We start from the raw sequence: 24169 nt of genomic DNA on the forward strand, positions 1-24169 counted from the left end.
AAATAAAGACGAAGAGAAAAGAGGGAAAAAAACGTATCGTTCTGTCAAGCATCTGAAGAAATGATTCTTATTTGGTGTTGTATTTTTACGTTTTGTTGAATATTTACTGAAATGTTTGTAGTAATAAAATAGTTAAGTGGTGATGCAAAAAAGTTTACAAAATCTTACCGAAATTGCAGTTTTATGATGTCCACATTTTTATTACTTTATTTGCTTAAAACTCGTAAAATATATAATTTAATATAAAATAAAATATAAAAGTGAAAATGTATGTGTTCGCTTTTTCTGTATGTCTACAAAAGGCTTTTTTCAGAGAAGTGGTCGGTCTGTTCACAACTTTTTATATCACATATAAATCGTAATATCTCAGAGTTAATAACGAAGCTCGCCTGTCTATTTAATTTGCTCGATTTCGGGAAGATAAATATTCAACATTTGCCGCTCACCGCATGTCTTTCTCCTATCTTGGGAAAATAAAAATGAAAAAAAAAAAAAAAGCGTTCCGACCTCATTAACATTAAACGGGCACCTGCCAAATCTAAGTAATTCAAACGTGTTTCCGTTAGCATCTCGCGGTGGGGCAATCGTTAACGTCGCACGTTTTTTTTTTTTCAAACTTTGCCTCAAGGGTTCGGGTTCCATCCTCATACTTACCTACAAAAACATTTTTTTAACCCCCCCCCCCCCGAGTTTCACACCTCCAAACACCCGGGCAACGCCGGGTACCCCTCGATCCATCAGTTTAGTGATTTTTAGTCTTAATGGTGACACTTGGTTGATATTGAAACCTTAAAAGCAGAAAAATAGAATTCAAAAGAAAAGTGAAAAATTTCTGATTTATTGGTGACAAAGAAATAACAAATGTATATAAATATTTCTTTCTTTAAATGTTGAATAAGTATTTCACAAAATTGTGATAAAAATATAACTGATAATATTTGAACATCTCTTCACATTCACAACAATCTATTAAAATGAAAACCTATAAAGATAAAAAAAATTTATTCAAATTAAAAGTTTTCAGTTTCTAATTTAAAGAAAAAAAAAATTGGGGTTATTCGGACTACTATTCTCATCTTGTTATTTTGTAGCTTTGACCTTTAGGTGAATCTTTGAACTTGAAGGTGTTTATTAACAATCAGTTTTAAGTGACGGTTTTCTGCAGGATGATATTTCAATTTTTACTACAGATGAATATGAATAACATTCAAAATTCTGTATAGGTTTCTGACTTTAGCATATAAGAATAGTAATATAAGAATTCTGACTTTACCAAGATAGTAGTTTGAATAATCCATTTTATAAATCCTCTTCTCAAAACTTCTGAATCACTTTGCTTTTATATATAGATTTTTTATATATGTATAGATTGGTTTCCTAGGTGTAAATCCAATGAAACATGCATGATTATTAAAGAGTGCTCAATGGGGAACAGAGCAGGTATATAGTCTGTTTATTATACAGATATTATTGGTTATTGTGCATACATGTTTTATTGGAGTCCTTATTTAAAGAGACCCACCTTGTCAGACCAAAGAAGGAAGCTTATCGAAACAAGAATCAGGTTCATACAAAGTTATATACAAAGTGATTGAAACTGATTTTCATTTCAGGTTCATACAAAGTGATTGAAACTGATTTTCATTTCAATAAGTTTCCTTCTTTGGTACAATGAGGCAAGTCTCTTTAAAAAGGGACTCCACCAAAATGTATGCACATATGTAATGTTTGTATAATAAACAAATTATAAATAGGATTAGATTGCAGAAACGATTGTAAATTTTATTAATAATTTGATAAATGGCTTTTGGAGGTGGGAAAATTTGATAAATGGCTTTTGGAGGTGTAGAAAGCCAAAAAAGTACTGTATAAAATGCTGAAAAAATGAAAAACAGAAATAGCAAACCTTTAAGATATATTAATATAGGTTTATCTATTTCATAATGAAGATTCCTGAGCAAACAAATCATTTACAGGAATCTAAGTTTTCTGTCTGATGCGAGGACGATAAAGCAGCACCGTCACTATTCAACATCTGTAGTTCATGGCGTGCATTACGTGTGGAGTCCAGTAGATCCTTCAGCTGATTATAGAGCCCATCATTGCGTTGTTCTAACGTATCGAGGCAGCAGTCGAGTTGGTCAAGTGTGCTATTTAATGACATGTACTCTGCAAAGGAAATATTGAGAAAAATATTTTAAGAGTTTATAATTTCATAAAATAAGAAATCAAAAAATAGAGACAATAAATTTTGTAACAAAACTCTTAGTAGGTTCCTTAGCTAGCATAAATTATAAACTACATATATAGTTAAACTATATTTGTTTGAGTAGAGTTAGCTTTATGTGTACCTATTTACTATGCCTCCCCACGGGACAAAGTTAGACACCAGGGTCGTTTTTTAACGTGGAGAAAAGGTACAAAAATAAAAATTGTCTCAGTCGTGAAGGATTTCTCCTCCACCGAAAGAGAACAAGAAATAGAAGTGCAGCATCTGAAGAACAGATACTACACTTTGATCTTGTCCCGAAGTTAGCTTTATGTGTAAAGCAGATATTCTGAACAGGAGACATCTCAATGAGGTTATGGAGTCAATTTAACAGGAAAATAAAAGAATAGGAAGCAATATTAATATATATATTAATGACGTCAGATGATTGGGTGTGTGGTGATTGCAATCTAAGAGTTTGGTTGATCGACAAGACATTTTTAAGATGGTTTGACAAGTTTTAAAATAAGTATGGTTTTATCCTCTCAATCTCCCACTAGATGATCAAGTTGTGGATGATTGAACAAATCATTTCTCTTCGTAAGATGTGTTAAATTAATTGCAGTATGCAATAATTAAAAAAATCCAAAATTAATCTTTTTACTCCTTTTTTTGTCTTTAGTTTAAAATAATATATTTGGTAATGTTTCTTGTTTATAATGAACTATCCCAATCTTCTGTTTTATTATGAAATTAAAACAGTTTGTATTTGAAATGAAAACAGATTACTGTGTGAAACTCAATAAAAGTGAGTCAACTAAACATCTTAAGATTAATTGCGATCTGCCTGAGAAAGATCTGGTCTTAGAATTAATTATGAACTGCTCATCTGAGAGAATTAAAAATAACTGTAAAAGAAGGCCTGGTAGCTCCAGAGAGAATAGAACGAAAAAGAAAATAGAAGAAAAAAAAAATAACTACATAGAATTGTCTTACTTGATATAGAAGGAAGGGGGAAGAGAGAGAACAAGCTCACTCTCTATTTTACCCTGTAGAATTACTTCTATGAGCAGTAAGGTATATTGAGTTTAGAAAAAAAATTTGATTTTTCCCTTTCTTTTTTTAAAATTATTTTTTTTAATATAAGCTGTCACTTGTAAAAAAATTGTTCAATAATTTTATTTATCAGTATAATACATACATACATATTAGAATATAACAGTGTTGTTGATTTGTTTTGAAGTACTTATTTGATGCTGTTACTTTAGTGGAGTACAGACTCCACAGCAGGAATGGTCAGCAGCTAGTCATTGCAAGTTTGACCTGTAGTCCTGGATTGAACACAACATGGACAGGTCAGCAGGTGAAGACCAAGAGTTCAGGACCGGAGATTGCGAAACTAACTGAACAGATGATTATTAAAAGCTAAGACAATTGTCACAACAGGTCTGACTGATTGGGAGAACTCTGAGCGTCTGACTCGAGATATCTCAGGCTTGGATGTACCCTACTAATGAGCATGACAGAGGACATTGTTGTGATTCAAGATATAATAGACAGTTTGTCTTAAGACGCCCGGAAGATTCGTTCACAGAAGATTTGTCTATTTTTGCTAGGTAGGAATATCAATTGAAAACACATTTTATGACTGTTCTTGAAAGAGATATTGTTTTTAAAAAAATATTTTTACTGATTTACTGTTTTTTAAGATAAAATCGATTTTTCTAAGTGTTCATTTTCTACCTAGCAGGATAAGTTTTTAGTGTTTTAACTTATTTTAAAGCATTTATTTTATTATTATTATTTTAAAGCATTTATTTTTAACTAAAAAAAAAACAAAAAAAACAAGTAATTTTAGGTATGGCACTAATTTTCAACATCCATAAAAAATACAAGTAAAACCTAAAATGGAATTAATTCATAATTTATTCAGTTAAAATTTGAGTAATTACACAAGAACAAGAAAAAAGAAAAATTAAAAAACAAAAACAAGCAAGTTTGATTCTTTTCTGGAATTTTATTAATATCTTTTTTTACTCATATCAAATGCACCCACTCATTGTTTAAAAGAAAAAAGCTACTGTACCCCCTGCTTTTTTTTTTATTGTTGTCGTTTAAATTTTTTAATACTCCAAAAAAAATTTAAAAAATATCTTTATAAATCAGAAAATATAATGCCTAAACACTAGAAATATAAATAATTAAATAAAAAGCCAAACATGTTTTGTCGAGAGAGAGGATGCATATTGAAAATCGTAAGGTCATTTTATTTTTTATTATTTCAAAATTGTTAAATCATTCAGAAATAAAAGTAATCTATAAAGAAATTTATTAATTTTATCAATTTATTTAAGAGTTTTTAAATTTTTATTTTGTTATTGTTTGTTTTATTTTTGAGAGAGATATAGTTTTTTTTAAAAGCCCCACCACCCTCCCCAATTATATTTTAAAAATATTAACATTTATTTTTTTTTTGAAGAGGTGGAGGGCTCTTTTTAAAGCTACGTTTCCCCTCAGTATTTTCTTTAATTTTCTATTTTTGGATAATTATTGAGACTCTCAAGATGTGATTCTCTCATGTCGGACATTTTTTTCTTATTCTCACATAACACTTGACAAAACAAAGATGTCCTATTAAAAAATTACATAAATTGATTAAGTAGTTTTTTTTTTTGTTTAAATTTTACTAAGTAATTCACATTTTATGACTAATCAGCCATGATATATAAATAAAAGGGAAACAACTCAATTCAAACCATGGAGATCAAAATAAAAACTGGATACAGTTTCCTATTAAAATCTCTAAAAATCGTTGAAAAAAACGTGTGAAACTAAACATATTTATCGAGACTTCAAAGATGTAATGTTGGGAATTTTTTCTTGTTCTCAATACTAATTAGGTATGAATTTTTTCTAGTTCTCTATACTAATTAGGTATGACAATAATGAAGGTGAAATTTTCGACCCCCATGGCAATTAAATAACATTAAAATCTTGTAAAATAATATTGATTCAATGTAATTTTTGCCTAAAAAGAAGGATTATAAAAAAATAATTAAAAACAGGTGAATTTTTCAAAAAGAATTCCCCAAAAAGCTAAAAATGGAACCGAATGTTATTTCTTTGTATTTTGAGATAAACAATGAAAAAAAAAAAAAGATTTTAAAAAATTTTCTCAAAATTTTCGTTTTTTTTTTTTTTTTTTTTACAGACTTATCTCTATATAAATAAAATGAACTCATTTTTCCCGTCGGATTTTGACCTTAATAGGATTAAAAATCAAGATATTTCATGCAAATATAATATGCACAAACGGCAGAACAATATCTGAGGTGTGTTATAGGCTTATTATTTCTCAAATTCCTCGATAATCTTAGATTTCTATACTTTTTCTGCTGAGAAGTCACGGCCACAATCGGTTAAGATCAATGGAAGTGGTAAAATATTTTCTCTCTAGTAAATTCCTCCTCCCCCTGCCACCACTTAACACCGTTTGGGGATGGTTCACAAGGAAGAGTTGAGAAGAGAACACCGGTTTGGCTTCGTAGTTCTTTCATGTCAAGTTATTAAAACTAAACTAAGCTGCAGTGCTCTGTGGCGTAGTGGTTAGCGTGATGGACAATTCACATTATATTTTCACGTTCGCGCCGACCTACCGTAGTCGTTTTTTTTTTCCTAAACAACTGGAATGGACTTTTCTTGGTGGCTGAACTGTTAACGTTGCAGATGTTTTTTTTTTTTTTTTTTTTTTTCCACACTTTATTTTCCTACTTTTACTCATGACTCCGGGTTTGATCCTTCCTACTTACCTACCATAACATTTTTTAACCCCTCCCCCGTCCCGGAAACAAACACTCGGGCAACGCCGGGTACCCCCGCTAGTTTAAAATAAAGCTGAACTATATATAAATTGAAAGAAAATATGCAAAAAAAAAAAAAAAAAAATTCTCATATTTAGCTCACATTTTTTACACTATTTTTCAGTAAAAATGTTATATCTTTGTTAAAACAAGATTAAGCAATGGAATTTACCATATAAGTGTATTTCTGTGGTAGCAATTAGAATATGCTACTGAAAATCTCCAAAAATTAATAGTTTCCAAATAATCTGCAATAAATATGCTGCAATTCCTTAAAAATGCCATGTATTCATAAAAAGAGAAGAAGTTAAACAACTCAAAGCTGATGTATATGTACAAATAGCTGAAATCTAAATCTAGGACTGTTAAAAAATGTATATATTGCAATATTTCTGTTTAAAAAATGTATATATTGCAATATTTCTGTTTAAAAAATGTATATATTGCAATATTTCTGTTTAAAAAATGTATATATTGCAATATTTCTGTTTAAAAAATGTATATATTGCAATATTTCTGTTTAAAAAATGTATATATTGCAATATTTCTGTTTAAAAAATGTATATATTGCAATATTTCTGTTTAAAAAATGTATATATTGCAATATTTCTGTTTAAAAAATGTATATATTGCAATATTTCTGTTTAAAAAATGTATATATTGCAATATTTCTGTTTAAAAAATGTATATATTGCAATATTTCTGTTTAAAAAATGTATATATTGCAATATTTCTGTTTAAAAAATGTATATATTGCAATATTTCTGTTTAAAAAATGTATATATTGCAATATTTCTGTTTAAAAAATGTATATATTGCAATATTTCTGTTTAAAAAATGTATATATTGCAATATTTCTGTTTAAAAAATGTATATATTGCAATATTTCTGTTTAAAAAATGTATATATTGCAATATTTCTGTTTAAAAAATGTATATATTGCAATATTTCTGTTTAAAAAATGTATATATTGCAATATTTCTGTTTAAAAAATGTATATATTGCAATATTTCTGTTTAAAAAATGTATATATTGCAATATTTCTGTTTAAAAAATGTATATATTGCAATATTTCTGTTTAAAAAATGTATATATTGCAATATTTCTGTTTAAAAAATGTATATATTGCAATATTTCTGTTTAAAAAATGTATATATTGCAATATTTCTGTTTAAAAAATGTATATATTGCAATATTTCTGTTTAAAAAATGTATATATTGCAATATTTCTGTTTAAAAAATGTATATATTGCAATATTTCTGTTTAAAAAATGTATATATTGCAATATTTCTGTTTAAAAAATGTATATATTGCAATATTTCTGTTTAAAAAATGTATATATTGCAATATTTCTGTTTAAAAAATGTATATATTGCAATATTTCTGTTTAAAAAATGTATATATTGCAATATTTCTGTTTAAAAAATGTATATATTGCAATATTTCTGTTTAAAAAATGTATATATTGCAATATTTCTGTTTAAAAAATGTATATATTGCAATATTTCTGTTTAAAAAATGTATATATTGCAATATTTCTGTTTAAAAAATGTATATATTGCAATATTTCTGTTTAAAAAATGTATATATTGCAATATTTCTGTTTAAAAAATGTATATATTGCAATATTTCTGTTTAAAAAATGTATATATTGCAATATTTCTGTTTAAAAAATGTATATATTGCAATATTTCTGTTTAAAAAATGTATATATTGCAATATTTCTGTTTAAAAAATGTACATATTGCAATATTTCTGTTTAAAAAATGTACATATTGCAATATTTCTGTTTAAAAAATGTACATATTGCAATATTTCTGTTTAAAAAATGTACATATTGCAATATTTCTGTTTAAAAAATGTACATATTGCAATATTTCTGTTTAAAAAATGTACATATTGCAATATTTCTGTTTAAAAAATGTACATATTGCAATATTTCTGTTTAAAAAATGTACATATTGCAATATTTCTGTTTAAAAAATGTACATATTGCAATATTTCTGTTTAAAAAATGTATATATTGCAATATTTCTGTTTAAAAAATGTATATATTGCAATATTTCTGTTTAAAAAATGTATATATTGCAATATTTCTGTTTAAAAAATGTATATATTGCAATATTTCTGTTTAAAAAATGTATATATTGCAATATTTCTGTTTAAAAAATGTATATATTGCAATATTTCTGTTTAAAAAATGTATATATTGCAATATTTCTGTTTAAAAAATGTATATATTGCAATATTTCTGTTTAAAAAATGTATATATTGCAATATTTCTGTTTAAAAAATGTATATATTGCAATATTTCTGTTTAAAAAATGTATATATTGCAATATTTCTGTTTAAAAAATGTATATATTGCAATATTTCTGTTTAAAAAATGTATATATTGCAATATTTCTGTTTAAAAAATGTACATATTGCAATATTTCTGTTTAAAAAATGTACATATTGCAATATTTCTGTTTAAAAAATGTACATATTGCAATATTTCTGTTTAAAAAATGTACATATTGCAATATTTCTGTTTAAAAAATGTACATATTGCAATATTTCTGTTTAAAAAATGTACATATTGCAATATTTCTGTTTAAAAAATGTACATATTGCAATATTTCTGTTTAAAAAATGTACATATTGCAATATTTCTGTTTAAAAAATGTACATATTGCAATATTTCTGTTTAAAAAATGTACATATTGCAATATTTCTGTTTAAAAAATGTACATATTGCAATATTTCTGTTTAAAAAATGTACATATTGCAATATTTCTGTTTAAAAAATGTACATATTGCAATATTTCTGTTTAAAAAATGTACATATTGCAATATTTCTGTTTAAAAAATGTACATATTGCAATATTTCTGTTTAAAAAATGTACATATTGCAATATTTCTGTTTAAAAAATGTACATATTGCAATATTTCTGTTTAAAAAATGTACATATTGCAATATTTCTGTTTAAAAAATGTACATATTGCAATATTTCTGTTTAAAAAATGTACATATTGCAATATTTCTGTTTAAAAAATGTACATATTGCAATATTTCTGTTTAAAAAATGTACATATTGCAATATTTCTGTTTAAAAAATGTACATATTGCAATATTTCTGTTTAAAAAATGTACATATTGCAATATTTCTGTTTAAAAAATGTACATATTGCAATATTTCTGTTTAAAAAATGTACATATTGCAATATTTCTGTTTAAAAAATGTATATATTGCAATATTTCTGTTTAAAAAATGTATATATTGCAATATTTCTGTTTAAAAAATGTATATATTGCAATATTTCTGTTTAAAAAATGTATATATTGCAATATTTCTGTTTAAAAAATGTATATATTGCAATATTTCTGTTTAAAAAATGTATATATTGCAATATTTCTGTTTAAAAAATGTATATATTGCAATATTTCTGTTTAAAAAATGTATATATTGCAATATTTCTGTTTAAAAAATGTATATATTGCAATATTTCTGTTTAAAAAATGTATATATTGCAATATTTCTGTTTAAAAAATGTATATATTGCAATATTTCTGTTTAAAAAATGTATATATTGCAATATTTCTGTTTAAAAAATGTATATATTGCAATATTTCTGTTTAAAAAATGTATATATTGCAATATTTCTGTTTAAAAAATGTATATATTGCAATATTTCTGTTTAAAAAATGTATATATTGCAATATTTCTGTTTAAAAAATGTATATATTGCAATATTTCTGTTTAAAAAATGTATATATTGCAATATTTCTGTTTAAAAAATGTATATATTGCAATATTTCTGTTTAAAAAATGTATATATTGCAATATTTCTGTTTAAAAAATGTATATATTGCAATATTTCTGTTTAAAAAATGTATATATTGCAATATTTCTGTTTAAAAAATGTATATATTGCAATATTTCTGTTTAAAAAATGTATATATTGCAATATTTCTGTTTAAAAAATGTATATATTGCAATATTTCTGTTTAAAAAATGTATATATTGCAATATTTCTGTTTAAAAAATGTATATATTGCAATATTTCTGTTTAAAAAATGTATATATTGCAATATTTCTGTTTAAAAAATGTATATATTGCAATATTTCTGTTTAAAAAATGTATATATTGCAATATTTCTGTTTAAAAAATGTATATATTGCAATATTTCTGTTTAAAAAATGTATATATTGCAATATTTCTGTTTAAAAAATGTATATATTGCAATATTTCTGTTTAAAAAATGTATATATTGCAATATTTCTGTTTAAAAAATGTATATATTGCAATATTTCTGTTTAAAAAATGTATATATTGCAATATTTCTGTTTAAAAAATGTATATATTGCAATATTTCTGTTTAAAAAATGTATATATTGCAATATTTCTGTTTAAAAAATGTATATATTGCAATATTTCTGTTTAAAAAATGTATATATTGCAATATTTCTGTTTAAAAAATGTATATATTGCAATATTTCTGTTTAAAAAATGTATATATTGCAATATTTCTGTTTAAAAAATGTATATATTGCAATATTTCTGTTTAAAAAATGTATATATTGCAATATTTCTGTTTAAAAAATGTATATATTGCAATATTTCTGTTTAAAAAATGTATATATTGCAATATTTCTGTTTAAAAAATGTATATATTGCAATATTTCTGTTTAAAAAATGTATATATTGCAATATTTCTGTTTAAAAAATGTATATATTGCAATATTTCTGTTTAAAAAATGTATATATTGCAATATTTCTGTTTAAAAAATGTATATATTGCAATATTTCTGTTTAAAAAATGTATATATTGCAATATTTCTGTTTAAAAAATGTATATATTGCAATATTTCTGTTTAAAAAATGTATATATTGCAATATTTCTGTTTAAAAAATGTATATATTGCAATATTTCTGTTTAAAAAATGTATATATTGCAATATTTCTGTTTAAAAAATGTATATATTGCAATATTTCTGTTTAAAAAATGTATATATTGCAATATTTCTGTTTAAAAAATGTATATATTGCAATATTTCTGTTTAAAAAATGTATATATTGCAATATTTCTGTTTAAAAAATGTATATATTGCAATATTTCTGTTTAAAAAATGTATATATTGCAATATTTCTGTTTAAAAAATGTATATATTGCAATATTTCTGTTTAAAAAATGTATATATTGCAATATTTCTGTTTAAAAAATGTACATATTGCAATATTTCTGTTTAAAAAATGTACATATTGCAATATTTCTGTTTAAAAAATGTACATATTGCAATATTTCTGTTTAAAAAATGTACATATTGCAATATTTCTGTTTAAAAAATGTACATATTGCAATATTTCTGTTTAAAAAATGTACATATTGCAATATTTCTGTTTAAAAAATGTACATATTGCAATATTTCTGTTTAAAAAATGTACATATTGCAATATTTCTGTTTAAAAAATGTACATATTGCAATATTTCTGTTTAAAAAATGTACATATTGCAATATTTCTGTTTAAAAAATGTACATATTGCAATATTTCTGTTTAAAAAATGTATATATTGCAATATTTCTGTTTAAAAAATGTATATATTGCAATATTTCTGTTTAAAAAATGTATATATTGCAATATTTCTGTTTAAAAAATGTATATATTGCAATATTTCTGTTTAAAAAATGTATATATTGCAATATTTCTGTTTAAAAAATGTATATATTGCAATATTTCTGTTTAAAAAATGTATATATTGCAATATTTCTGTTTAAAAAATGTATATATTGCAATATTTCTGTTTAAAAAATGTATATATTGCAATATTTCTGTTTAAAAAATGTATATATTGCAATATTTCTGTTTAAAAAATGTATATATTGCAATATTTCTGTTTAAAAAATGTATATATTGCAATATTTCTGTTTAAAAAATGTATATATTGCAATATTTCTGTTTAAAAAATGTATATATTGCAATATTTCTGTTTAAAAAATGTATATATTGCAATATTTCTGTTTAAAAAATGTATATATTGCAATATTTCTGTTTAAAAAATGTATATATTGCAATATTTCTGTTTAAAAAATGTATATATTGCAATATTTCTGTTTAAAAAATGTATATATTGCAATATTTCTGTTTAAAAAATGTATATATTGCAATATTTCTGTTTAAAAAATGTATATATTGCAATATTTCTGTTTAAAAAATGTATATATTGCAATATTTCTGTTTAAAAAATGTATATATTGCAATATTTCTGTTTAAAAAATGTATATATTGCAATATTTCTGTTTAAAAAATGTATATATTGCAATATTTCTGTTTAAAAAATGTATATATTGCAATATTTCTGTTTAAAAAATGTATATATTGCAATATTTCTGTTTAAAAAATGTATATATTGCAATATTTCTGTTTAAAAAATGTATATATTGCAATATTTCTGTTTAAAAAATGTATATATTGCAATATTTCTGTTTAAAAAATGTATATATTGCAATATTTCTGTTTAAAAAATGTATATATTGCAATATTTCTGTTTAAAAAATGTATATATTGCAATATTTCTGTTTAAAAAATGTATATATTGCAATATTTCTGTTTAAAAAATGTATATATTGCAATATTTCTGTTTAAAAAATGTATATATTGCAATATTTCTGTTTAAAAAATGTATATATTGCAATATTTCTGTTTAAAAAATGTATATATTGCAATATTTCTGTTTAAAAAATGTATATATTGCAATATTTCTGTTTAAAAAATGTATATATTGCAATATTTCTGTTTAAAAAATGTATATATTGCAATATTTCTGTTTAAAAAATGTATATATTGCAATATTTCTGTTTAAAAAATGTATATATTGCAATATTTCTGTTTAAAAAATGTATATATTGCAATATTTCTGTTTAAAAAATGTATATATTGCAATATTTCTGTTTAAAAAATGTATATATTGCAATATTTCTGTTTAAAAAATGTATATATTGCAATATTTCTGTTTAAAAAATGTATATATTGCAATATTTCTGTTTAAAAAATGTATATATTGCAATATTTCTGTTTAAAAAATGTATATATTGCAATATTTCTGTTTAAAAAATGTATATATTGCAATATTTCTGTTTAAAAAATGTATATATTGCAATATTTCTGTTTAAAAAATGTATATATTGCAATATTTCTGTTTAAAAAATGTATATATTGCAATATTTCTGTTTAAAAAATGTATATATTGCAATATTTCTGTTTAAAAAATGTATATATTGCAATATTTCTGTTTAAAAAATGTATATATTGCAATATTTCTGTTTAAAAAATGTATATATTGCAATATTTCTGTTTAAAAAATGTATATATTGCAATATTTCTGTTTAAAAAATGTATATATTGCAATATTTCTGTTTAAAAAATGTATATATTGCAATATTTCTGTTTAAAAAATGTATATATTGCAATATTTCTGTTTAAAAAATGTATATATTGCAATATTTCTGTTTAAAAAATGTATATATTGCAATATTTCTGTTTAAAAAATGTACATATTGCAATATTTCTGTTTAAAAAATGTACATATTGCAATATTTCTGTTTAAAAAATGTACATATTGCAATATTTCTGTTTAAAAAATGTACATATTGCAATATTTCTGTTTAAAAAATGTACATATTGCAATATTTCTGTTTAAAAAATGTATATATTGCAATATTTCTGTTTAAAAAATGTATATATTGCAATATTTCTGTTTAAAAAATGTATATATTGCAATATTTCTGTTTAAAAAATGTATATATTGCAATATTTCTGTTTAAAAAATGTATATATTGCAATATTTCTGTTTAAAAAATGTATATATTGCAATATTTCTGTTTAAAAAATGTATATATTGCAATATTTCTGTTTAAAAAATGTATATATTGCAATATTTCTGTTTAAAAAATGTATATATTGCAATATTTCTGTTTAAAAAATGTATATATTGCAATATTTCTGTTTAAAAAATGTATATATTGCAATATTTCTGTTTAAAAAATGTATATATTGCAATATTTCTGTTTAAAAAATGTATATATTGCAATATTTCTGTTTAAAAAATGTATATATTGCAATATTTCTGTTTAAAAAATGTATATATTGCAATATTTCTGTTTAAAAAATGTATATATTGCAATATTTCTGTTTAAAAAATGTATATATTGCAATATTTCTGTTTAAAAAATGTATATATTGCAATATTTCTGTTTAAAAAATGTATATATTGCAATATTTCTGTTTAAAAAATGTATATATTGCAATATTTCTGTTTAAAAAATGTATATATTGCAATATTTCTGTTTAAAAAATGTATATATTGCAATATTTCTGTTTAAAAAATGTATATATTGCAATATTTCTGTTTAAAAAATGTATATATTGCAATATTTCTGTTTAAAAAATGTATATATTGCAATATTTCTGTTTAAAAAATGTATATATTGCAATATTTCTGTTTAAAAAATGTATATATTGCAATATTTCTGTTTAAAAAATGTATATATTGCAATATTTCTGTTTAAAAAATGTATATATTGCAATATTTCTGTTTAAAAAATGTATATATTGCAATATTTCTGTTTAAAAAATGTATATATTGCAATATTTCTGTTTAAAAAATGTATATATTGCAATATTTCTGTTTAAAAAATGTATATATTGCAATATTTCTGTTTAAAAAATGTATATATTGCAATATTTCTGTTTAAAAAATGTATATATTGCAATATTTCTGTTTAAAAAATGTATATATTGCAATATTTCTGTTTAAAAAATGTATATATTGCAATATTTCTGTTTAAAAAATGTATATATTGCAATATTTCTGTTTAAAAAATGTATATATTGCAATATTTCTGTTTAAAAAATGTATATATTGCAATATTTCTGTTTAAAAAATGTATATATTGCAATATTTCTGTTTAAAAAATGTATATATTGCAATATTTCTGTTTAAAAAATGTATATATTGCAATATTTCTGTTTAAAAAATGTATATATTGCAATATTTCTGTTTAAAAAATGTATATATTGCAATATTTCTGTTTAAAAAATGTATATATTGCAATATTTCTGTTTAAAAAATGTATATATTGCAATATTTCTGTTTAAAAAATGTATATATTGCAATATTTCTGTTTAAAAAATGTATATATTGCAATATTTCTGTTTAAAAAATGTATATATTGCAATATTTCTGTTTAAAAAATGTATATATTGCAATATTTCTGTTTAAAAAATGTATATATTGCAATATTTCTGTTTAAAAAATGTATATATTGCAATATTTCTTTGGTATTATTGTAGATTAATACTTTCCGTTAACCCCCACCTCTCCAAAATATATGATTTTACCTTTGTAGGCAATTACGTGTGAACACCTTAAAAATTTTTAATGAAATATAAACAAGTATTATTTTAGAATTTAATGTAAAATGATCCTTATTTTGAGCCATTCTAGCGTTTTAGGGCAGTTAATTTTTTTTTTATCGGAGATAAATCTTGTGCACCTTTTTTTTTCTAAAGACGATTATGTGTGGTTTTAAGAGGGTCTTTGTGCAATTATGAGAGGGTGGGGGGTTGCCACTCTGACTTTGGGTTAATGATAAAGCTAAGGAAAATTATGTGTGAACATCCTGAAGACTTGATAGAAACAAAACAAAAAATCTTTTAGAATTTAGAGTGGGTTTCACATAAATTTAATGTAAAATAATTCACCACTTCGAGACCATTGTAACGTTTTAGGACAGTTGACTGATTTATTTTTATGGGTGATAAATGACACACTTCCTTAAGAAAGGATTTTTTCTTTTTAGACACTTATATGTAGCTTACAAAGGAACTTTGTTTGGTGAGGAGCTTGCCACTTAGACTTAGCCTTATTGTTAGGGCTAAAGAAGGTTTTAAGAGGAGGAGGCTTGCCACTTGTACCTAGGGTTAGAAGTAGGATTAAGAGTTTTTGTTTTGTTTTGTTTTTTTAAGGCGTTTGACCGTGGCCTTCGTTATAAAGATGGCCGGTCAGCTGAAAAAATGACGTCATCGCCGAGGTCCCAACAAGCAAGATATGTGGAACTCTTAGACTGTCAATAATGAACAGTAATTTTTACAGACAGCATTACAAAACTTCAAAATTGGATTAAAATAAAGAAATAAAGAAAGAACACGATGATTTATACTGAAACTCATTTAATATTAATAATAAAAAAAATAATAAAAAAACACAAGTTGCTTGTTTAAGTATTATAAGCAATTGAATATTTCATTGTATTATAGATTTTAAAGATTAGAATGCGTTCTTTAATTACTTATAAATTACATTTTAAAAAAGTGAAGGAACACGATTTGATTTGAAATAAACTTGAAGTTTATTTAATATAATTAAATGAAAATTATGCATGTAAGATTATGAATATTTGAAGCAGAACACAAGCAAAACATTTGATATGAGTTAAGACAATAAACAAATATTAAAATTAAACTATTTTTTTTAATCAAAATGAACAATATTTTTTTTTAAATCAAAATGAATATTTTTTTATTTAATCAAAATGAATATTTTTTTAAATCAAAATGAATCACAATATTTTTAAATGCAAATGAACCACAATATTTTTTCAAAATCAAAAACAATATTTTTAATAAATTCATGAAATATTGCACAATAAAAAAATAATTAACTTAAAGAAAAAATCATGTTTCTTATTATTTCATGTTTCTTATTATTTCACCACATAACAAAAATAACATGCAAAATCATTTTTTTATATCCATATTTTCAGCTTGTTAAAATACGTGGGTTTGTATTACATAGATTCGAAAAAGTTGTCAAAAAACTAATATATAACAAATAAATGTTATCAAAGGCAAGATAAGTTACTTTTCTACCAAACTGGATATATTTTTCGTGTTTTTATTCAATGTAACATGTTTATTCAGCTCGAAAAACATACAATGTTTACCGATGTATTCGAAAATTCAAGATGGCGTCTGATTCTCTCTTTAACACGGTAAGTTTGGGAAAAGGTGTTATAAATAAAAAACCGGATAAAATACTGTTAAAAACTCGCTCAATATATGTTACCGTGACATAGGTTGACATATATTCGGCGGGTTTTTAATAGTATTTTGTATAGTTTTTTATTTATAACACCTTATCCCAAACTTACCGTGTTAAAGAGAGAATCAGACGCCATCTTGAATTTTCGAATACATCGGTAAACACTATGTTTTTCGAGCTGAATAAACATGTTACATTGAATAAAAACACGAAAAATATTTGGTAGAAAAGTAACTTATCTTGCCTTTGATAACATTTATTTGTTATATATTTGTTTTTTGACAACTTTTTCGAATCTATGTGTACAGTAATACAAACCCAATTACGTTAATGAAATGAATCGTAAGATCACGAGTGAACGCGGGTTTTTTTTTTTTTTTTTTAGTTTAGTTTAGTTTTTTAAATTTTATCTTTCTAGCTTTAAAAAAAAGTTTAAAAATTTTATCAGCCGGCATAATTTATTTTTAAATAATGAAAAATTTCAGGAAAATTAATTTTTGCTAGATTTTTAAAACGTGTGTCAACAGCTTAAAAAAATCGTCTCTTCAAAAGAACGTGTTTTAAAGAGTCGATGTTGTCTCGCATTTTCATTAGTTTTGTATGCTGTAAAAAAATTTTTTTTAATATTAGTAATTTATTTGAAGCTTCTTCTTTTGAATGGTAAAAAAACTTAGGATGATAATATTATTAAATTATAGTTACATCGTGTTAAATACAGGGGGGGGGAGCACGTTAAAACTTACTTTGCTGAATGGAGATGGTGTAAAATCTTTTTTTTTTTTTTACTGCATTATAATTCTTTATCTTTATCGCTCCAGTGACGAGAAGAGGGAGCGTCACATCCGGTGACGCTCCAGTGACGAGAAGGGGGAACGTCACATCCGGTGACGTTCCAGTGCCGTTCCGGTGGTGTTCCAGTGCCGAGAAGGGGGAGCGTCACATTCGGTGACGTTCCAGTGCCATTGTCGGGTGACGTTCCAATGCCACTGTCGAGTGACGTTCCAGTACCGTTGTCGGGGGATGCCACGCCCGGTGGAATCCCAGTGCTGTCGTCGTCCGGTGGAGTCTCAGTGTCGTCGTCGAGAGATACCACACCCGGTGGAGTCTCAGTGCCGTCTTTGTCGGGGGATGCCACACCCAGTGAAATCCCATTATCGCCTGCAGCGTTCATGGTCGAAATAGAGTCGTTCACTGCAGGGTACTCACCCTCACCTCCAGTATATGTAGTAGAGGGCAAAGATAAGACGGGAACCTCTATGTCCGGGGGTGCTAAGCCAAGGGAGAAGAGCGACCTAGACTTCCTCAACCCATGGGTAGTTGTCGGGGGAAAACCGCGAAAAAAAACGAAAACACGGGAAGAGAGAATAAAAAGAGCGAACAAAACAGGCTGGACCATACCACAAAGGCTGATCAGCAAATCGCACCCTTTTGTAGAAGGAGCAAGCAGAGCGGTCAGGTCTGCGAACAACAGCCCGAAAAAGAAGGAGCCAGCACTAAGGAAATGGCATTGCCTTGAATTTGGGACAGCTACTGCACGGCAACCTGCGACCCACGAAGAGAGGAAGCAGAATCCTGGAAAAGGCCCAGAAGCAAGGCCAGAGAAGACGAGTCACAGGGGATCATAGCAGCGTAGCCCAGAAAAGAGCCCGGAAGTAGGAAATAGCTGGGGACCAAAGCAGCGGAGTCCGGAGAAGAGCCCAGAGAAGACCTGGGGCCCGAAGGAACAGAAGAAGCCCGGACGCATACCAAAGACTCTTTCAAGAAAAGTACCGGGTTTTGACGGACGGCAATGAAATCAAGCCAGTCCCCGGGAAGCTCGAAAGCCTCAGGAAAAGAATTGTGTCCCTAGTAACTTTTGATGAAAAGCAGAAGGGCCTCACCGGACTGAACAAGGAAAAAATGATAAGCCTGCTGGTTGAGACGAACATTCCGGCGACATACATAGTGCGTAGAAGCTACGCAATGTGGGATGTTCTGCTACCCACAGAAGAAGACGCCATCAAAGTATCCAAAAGTGACACTGTATGGAAGGGGATCTGGTGCAAACCGGAATACTTGGAGAAGAGACGGACAACGGTGACCATACTGGGAGTTCCATGGTGTTTCGAGGAAGAACAAGTCGGAGCCATTTTGTCACAATACAGAGACGTGGAAGCAGTGAATGCAGCACGCGGCCCCAAAAACATAATGACTGGCGACTACAGGCTGAAAATGAGGGTGAACAGAGCTGGCTTCGACGCAATCCCCGCCCAACTAACATGGGAGAAATGGACAATGTCCATAATTGTCGAGGGCAGAAGGCCACACTGCTGGAGCTGCAGGATGCCAGGTCACATGGCAAAATTCTGCCCGAAGAAGGATCCAGTACCCCCGCCGACAGCGGTGCCCCCGGTGAAAGTGACAGAGAAAGCAGTCACACCAACAGCGGAGACATCTAACAGCTGGAGTACTGTGACCAAGAAGGGAAAACAAAAGACAGTGGCCCCGGAAAAGCCAAAGGACCAGAATACAAAGGAAGAAAAGTCGGGAGTTAAAAGGAAGTTGGCCCCCGAATCAGAAGAAGAGGAAAAGAAGACGGAAAATAGAAGCCTGACAGCCACGAGCAAGAAGGTTAAGGAAGACCAGGAAGACGAAGAAGACCAAGAAAACCCTGCCCAACCGTCAGACCCTATGGATGAGCAGAATACCCCTCCCCCTACTACTACCGCTACTACTCCTATTACCAACGAGGAGACCTCTGAAGCCAGAACTTCCGAAGACATAGAAGCCGGGTCCTCAGAGGACATGGAAGCCGAAGAAAGCAGTGAAGAAAAAGAGACGATCAACACCACCACCACCACCCTCTGGACCGAGCGCACACGGAAGCGCCCCTTCTTACCCGGGGAGAGGATATGCGAGGTGGATGTAGGCCAGGGACCGGTGGACCTCAGCGCAGGTCAGAAGAAGAATGTGAGGAAGCTGGAAAAGCTCACCGAGGTGGATGGAAAGGAAGTGGAGAAGCCAACCAACTTCCGTGAAGCACCGAGGCTCATCACGTTCCTGAGAAAGGAAAAGGGGGCCAGAGTAAAGGCGCTATGGAGGATGATTGCCGAAGCTAAACTGGCTTTTCTGGGGCTGAAGATTGTAGACGAAGAACACCCGTCGTTAATGCAAATAGCTGTTAAATGCGAAGGGAGGGTCCCTATTTATGTTCACCCATCCCTTTATAGAGCCCTTAAAATAACCTTTCCCTTAGACGTGGGGGGACTGGTCCGAGGAGGTCAGTTCACAACAGAGTTGCTAACTGGCAGCATCGGTCAGTCTTTCGGCGTTCTAACACCCGAGGACTTTAGACCCGCTTTTGATGAATACTTCTAGTTAGGGCAATCATGGCAAACTTAAACCTAGCTAGTTTAAATGCGAGGGGCATGAGATCTCGAAGCAAGGCTGCTCGCGTGCTGAGGGATCTCATAGCCCTGGAGGTAGATATAGCCACAATTCAGGAGACCCACTTTGTTGGGCCCGGGGATTGCAGTGTGCTGGTGGACGACTTTGACGTTTATTCAGCATATGGCAATTCCGCTAGCCGTGGGGTTTCTGTGTTAGTGAGTCGCACCCTAGGTGTGGCGGTTACTGTGGTTCACGCGTGCGCTCATGGAAGGCTGGTCGTGGTCGATGTTGCCGTTAAAAGCAGTAAGTTCCGGATTTTCGCTGGGGAGAGGGTTTCCTTTTTTCGGCAGGTGGAGGTGTTCCTTTCGGCGGGTCCGGAGCGAGTAGTTTTAATGGGGGACTGGAATGCCATCCTGGACCCCAAGATAGATAAGGTCGGGGGAAATAGAGGGTCGGATCGGTGTGAAAGCAGCCTGTCTGACCTGATGGTCTCGTGCGATCTTGTCGACAGGTTCCGTCTGGATAACCCGGGGAGGGAGATGTGGACGTGGCAAAGTAGCGTGGCCTCCTGTTCAAGTACCTACTTGGACAGGATGTTAATTAGAAGAGGCAACATAGATTTCTTATCGTGTTCCACGTTCCACTGGTTAGGTCATTCGGACCATAAATTAGTAATGGCCCGTTTGAGATTAGGTAATAGGCCTAGGTTGGCTGGCTACTGGAAGTTGAACGCTTCCTTACTGGAGATGAACGACTTTCGGGAGCAGCTGACAACACTAATTCAGCGGGAGTTAGTGGGGGCGGTTACCGGGAGTAGCTGGTGGGTTAGACTTAAGGCTACCATTAGGCTCTTTTGTGTCCAACAATATAGCCAACGCCTTGCGTTAACTAGGGCACGGACCAAAAGGCAGCTAGATGATAGATTGACCCGGGCGGTGGCTGGTGGGGATCCCCTAGAGATAGACATAGTTAAGGGGGACCTTCAGCGCTTGGCTAGCGAGCGTTACGAAGGGCAAGTAGTTAGGGCTAGGTTAAAAAGAGTCTCTAACGAAGCCGTGAACGTTGACGCTGTTGAGCGTAAGGCTGCCTTAAGACGTGGCTCGGACGGGTACATTCGGAAGGTGAAAAACCTGAAGGACATACCCTCGTATCGACTCGAGAGATTTGCAATGGGTTTCGTCAACATTTGGAGGAACGCTTTACCCAACTACCCAGACTCCGCGGCCAGGAGTTTGGCAGCTATTTAGCCGGCTCGCCCCGCCTTACTGCGAACCGAGCAGCTAGCTGTGATGGGATGGTTACAGAGTGTGAAGTCATTACTGCGTTGAAGCAGGTTGGCCGGAACAGATCTCAAGGGCTCGATGGTCTGCCCTACGAATTGTATTTGAGGCTGTCGCCCATGTTTGTTCCTCTTCTGACGGGTGTGTTTAACCACTGGTTTTCCCAGGGATCTATCCCTGGGCAGGTAACCAAAGGAGTGGTCACACTGCTGAAGAAGAAGGAGCGGCATGGTGGGGAGGACTTAGATGATTACAGGCCCATCACTCTGCTAAACACAGAGTTGAAGATTTTGGCCCGCGTGCTTGCAAACCGACTGCAGGTTGTCATCGGTGATTTGGTCGAACCGGATCAGACTTGTTCTGTGAAGGGGAGAATGATTAAAGACAACTTGCACTTGGTGCGCACGATCATAGAGGGGTTAGAAGACGACACAGGAGCCGCGCTGATCAATTTAGATCAGTCCAAAGCTTTCGATAGGATCGACCATGGTTTCTTGGAATCTGTTTTGGAGACCGCCGGTTTTGGTCCGGACTTCCGCAAGTGGATTTCCGTTTTGTATCGTGACCCCACGGTAGCGGTACAAGTAAATGGTAGGTTGTCGGAGTCCTTCGGGGTCTCTCGGTCGGTGCGCCAGGGGTGTCCGCTGTCGCCTCTGCTTTATGTCCTGGCGTTGGAGCCCTTCCTTCGCAAGTTAAGGGACGAGACGACGAGACCAGTCCTGCGCGGGATAGCTCTACCTGGCGGCAAGTTTGCCAGGGTTTCCGCGTATGCTGATGATGTCACCGTTTATGTAGGGCGAAGGATCGATATTAAAGCGGTGATAGAGGCGGTCGATGAGTATGAAAGTGTTACAGGGGCCATAGTCAACCGCAGCAAGTCCGTTGGCCTGCGGTTGGGCACTTGGACCGGGGTAAACTCGCTTCCAGGTGAGTTCGGCTGGACGGATGGCCCGGTAAAGATTCTTGGAATCTGGTTCGGGCCTGGGCTCCAGCTGGACAAAAATTGGTCGGAGGTACAGACAAAGGTCGAATCGTCAGTGGGGACTTGGATTCGCAGGGGTTTGTCCCTGAAGGGTCGTGCGGAGGCGTGCCAAACTTACGTCTTTCCGTTGATCCTTTACCGCTTGTCAGTACTTCCTTTGCCTGCGGACCGCTGTAAGGCTTTGGAGCGACTCCTTTTCAGACTCCTCTGGAAAGGGGGAAAGTTGTATGTCCGTAGACGGGTCTGTACACAGAAACTCAGCGATGGAGGCTTGGGAATGCCTGACTTGTTAAGTCATAAGCACGCCGAAAGATTGGCGTTCCTAAGTCGGACACTGCTTGAGGAATTGCACTGGGTACCAGTTGTGGAGCACGCTTTCCCACAGCTCATACCCTCCCCTGCCGCCGAAGGTCGCAGAAGACCGGTGGGGGAACGGCGGTTCCTCTCCGAATGCCGAGCCGCCCTTAGGGCATTGCCGAGGTCCAGTGACCTAGCACGGCCTAGGAGGAGACTGTATCGGGATTTAGTAGTGGGGACCGCAAAAGATCCGCTGGTTGAGCGGCTGCACATGTCGAGGGAGGAGGTCCTCTCTCAGTGGAATTGGGCGCCAGCCAGTAGCTTTTTAAATAATTCAGAGTTTTCACTCACATGGAGGCTAGTCCGGAATGCGCTGCCACTTTTCGGTGTACTTGCCGGAGACTGCAGAGGGGATGAATACGTTCCTTTCTGCCCCTGCTGCGAGGAAGACGAAGATGAAACGAGGGAGCATGCCTTTTTTCTTTGCAGCGGAGTTCGAAGGCTCTGGGAGTACGTCGGAAGGGTAATGGCTCACATTGACCCCGAGCGGTTGGTGCCACTTGATTTGGCGTATGTCGTCGACAACATGGTCCGCCGTTTACTGGGTAGAGACGATTGGTGTTTCTAGCGATCCTAGCAGTAGCTAGATTAGTGACGTGGATTTCACGTCTTGACATTGTCTATAAGGAGCAATCTGTTTCGGATCGGGATCTGGTTGGTCGCTTTAAACACCAACTTAAAGTAAAGATCAGATGCGATTGGAAAAGATTGCACCGCATAGACTTTGATAGGAGATGGGTGCACAACACTAGTTTGTGCATCCGACGAGGCGCTAGGTTTAAGTTTGTTTTCCCACCCTAGCAGTATCTGTCAGGCGGTGCTAAGGTTCTACGGAACCCAGCCCCAAACAAAAGTCATAAAGTAGGATAGTTAGGTCCTAACCACTACGAGTGGAGATTTCTTTATTAGATACTAGACTAGGGCAAGTGTGAAAGTTGATCCTGTCCCTGATATTAATTTTATCGGCAATAGGAGAGCTTCCAAAAGATGCCCAGTCCACCCTTTGTTTTGTCCTCGGTCTGTTG

At 30.5% G+C, this 24169-nt stretch overlaps 1 protein-coding gene across 1 annotated transcript in view; it reads right to left on the minus strand.

The window, feature by feature from the left end:
• Positions 1-817: 817 nt before the first annotated feature.
• LOC145241482 (bublin coiled-coil protein-like) overlaps positions 818-24169 on the minus strand; it is a 37812-nt gene continuing 14460 nt past the window's right edge. The window contains exon 2 of the mRNA XM_080104477.1: positions 818-2169. Within this exon, the coding sequence (XP_079960603.1) occupies positions 1967-2169 (203 nt within the window). The 3' untranslated portion in view covers positions 818-1966. The remainder of the gene's footprint in view (positions 2170-24169) is intronic.

Source organism: Euprymna scolopes, chromosome 20 (genome assembly GCF_053919585.1).
Source record: "Euprymna scolopes isolate OS-2025 chromosome 20, ASM5391958v1, whole genome shotgun sequence".
Lineage (NCBI taxonomy): Eukaryota > Metazoa > Mollusca > Cephalopoda > Sepiida > Sepiolidae > Euprymna > Euprymna scolopes.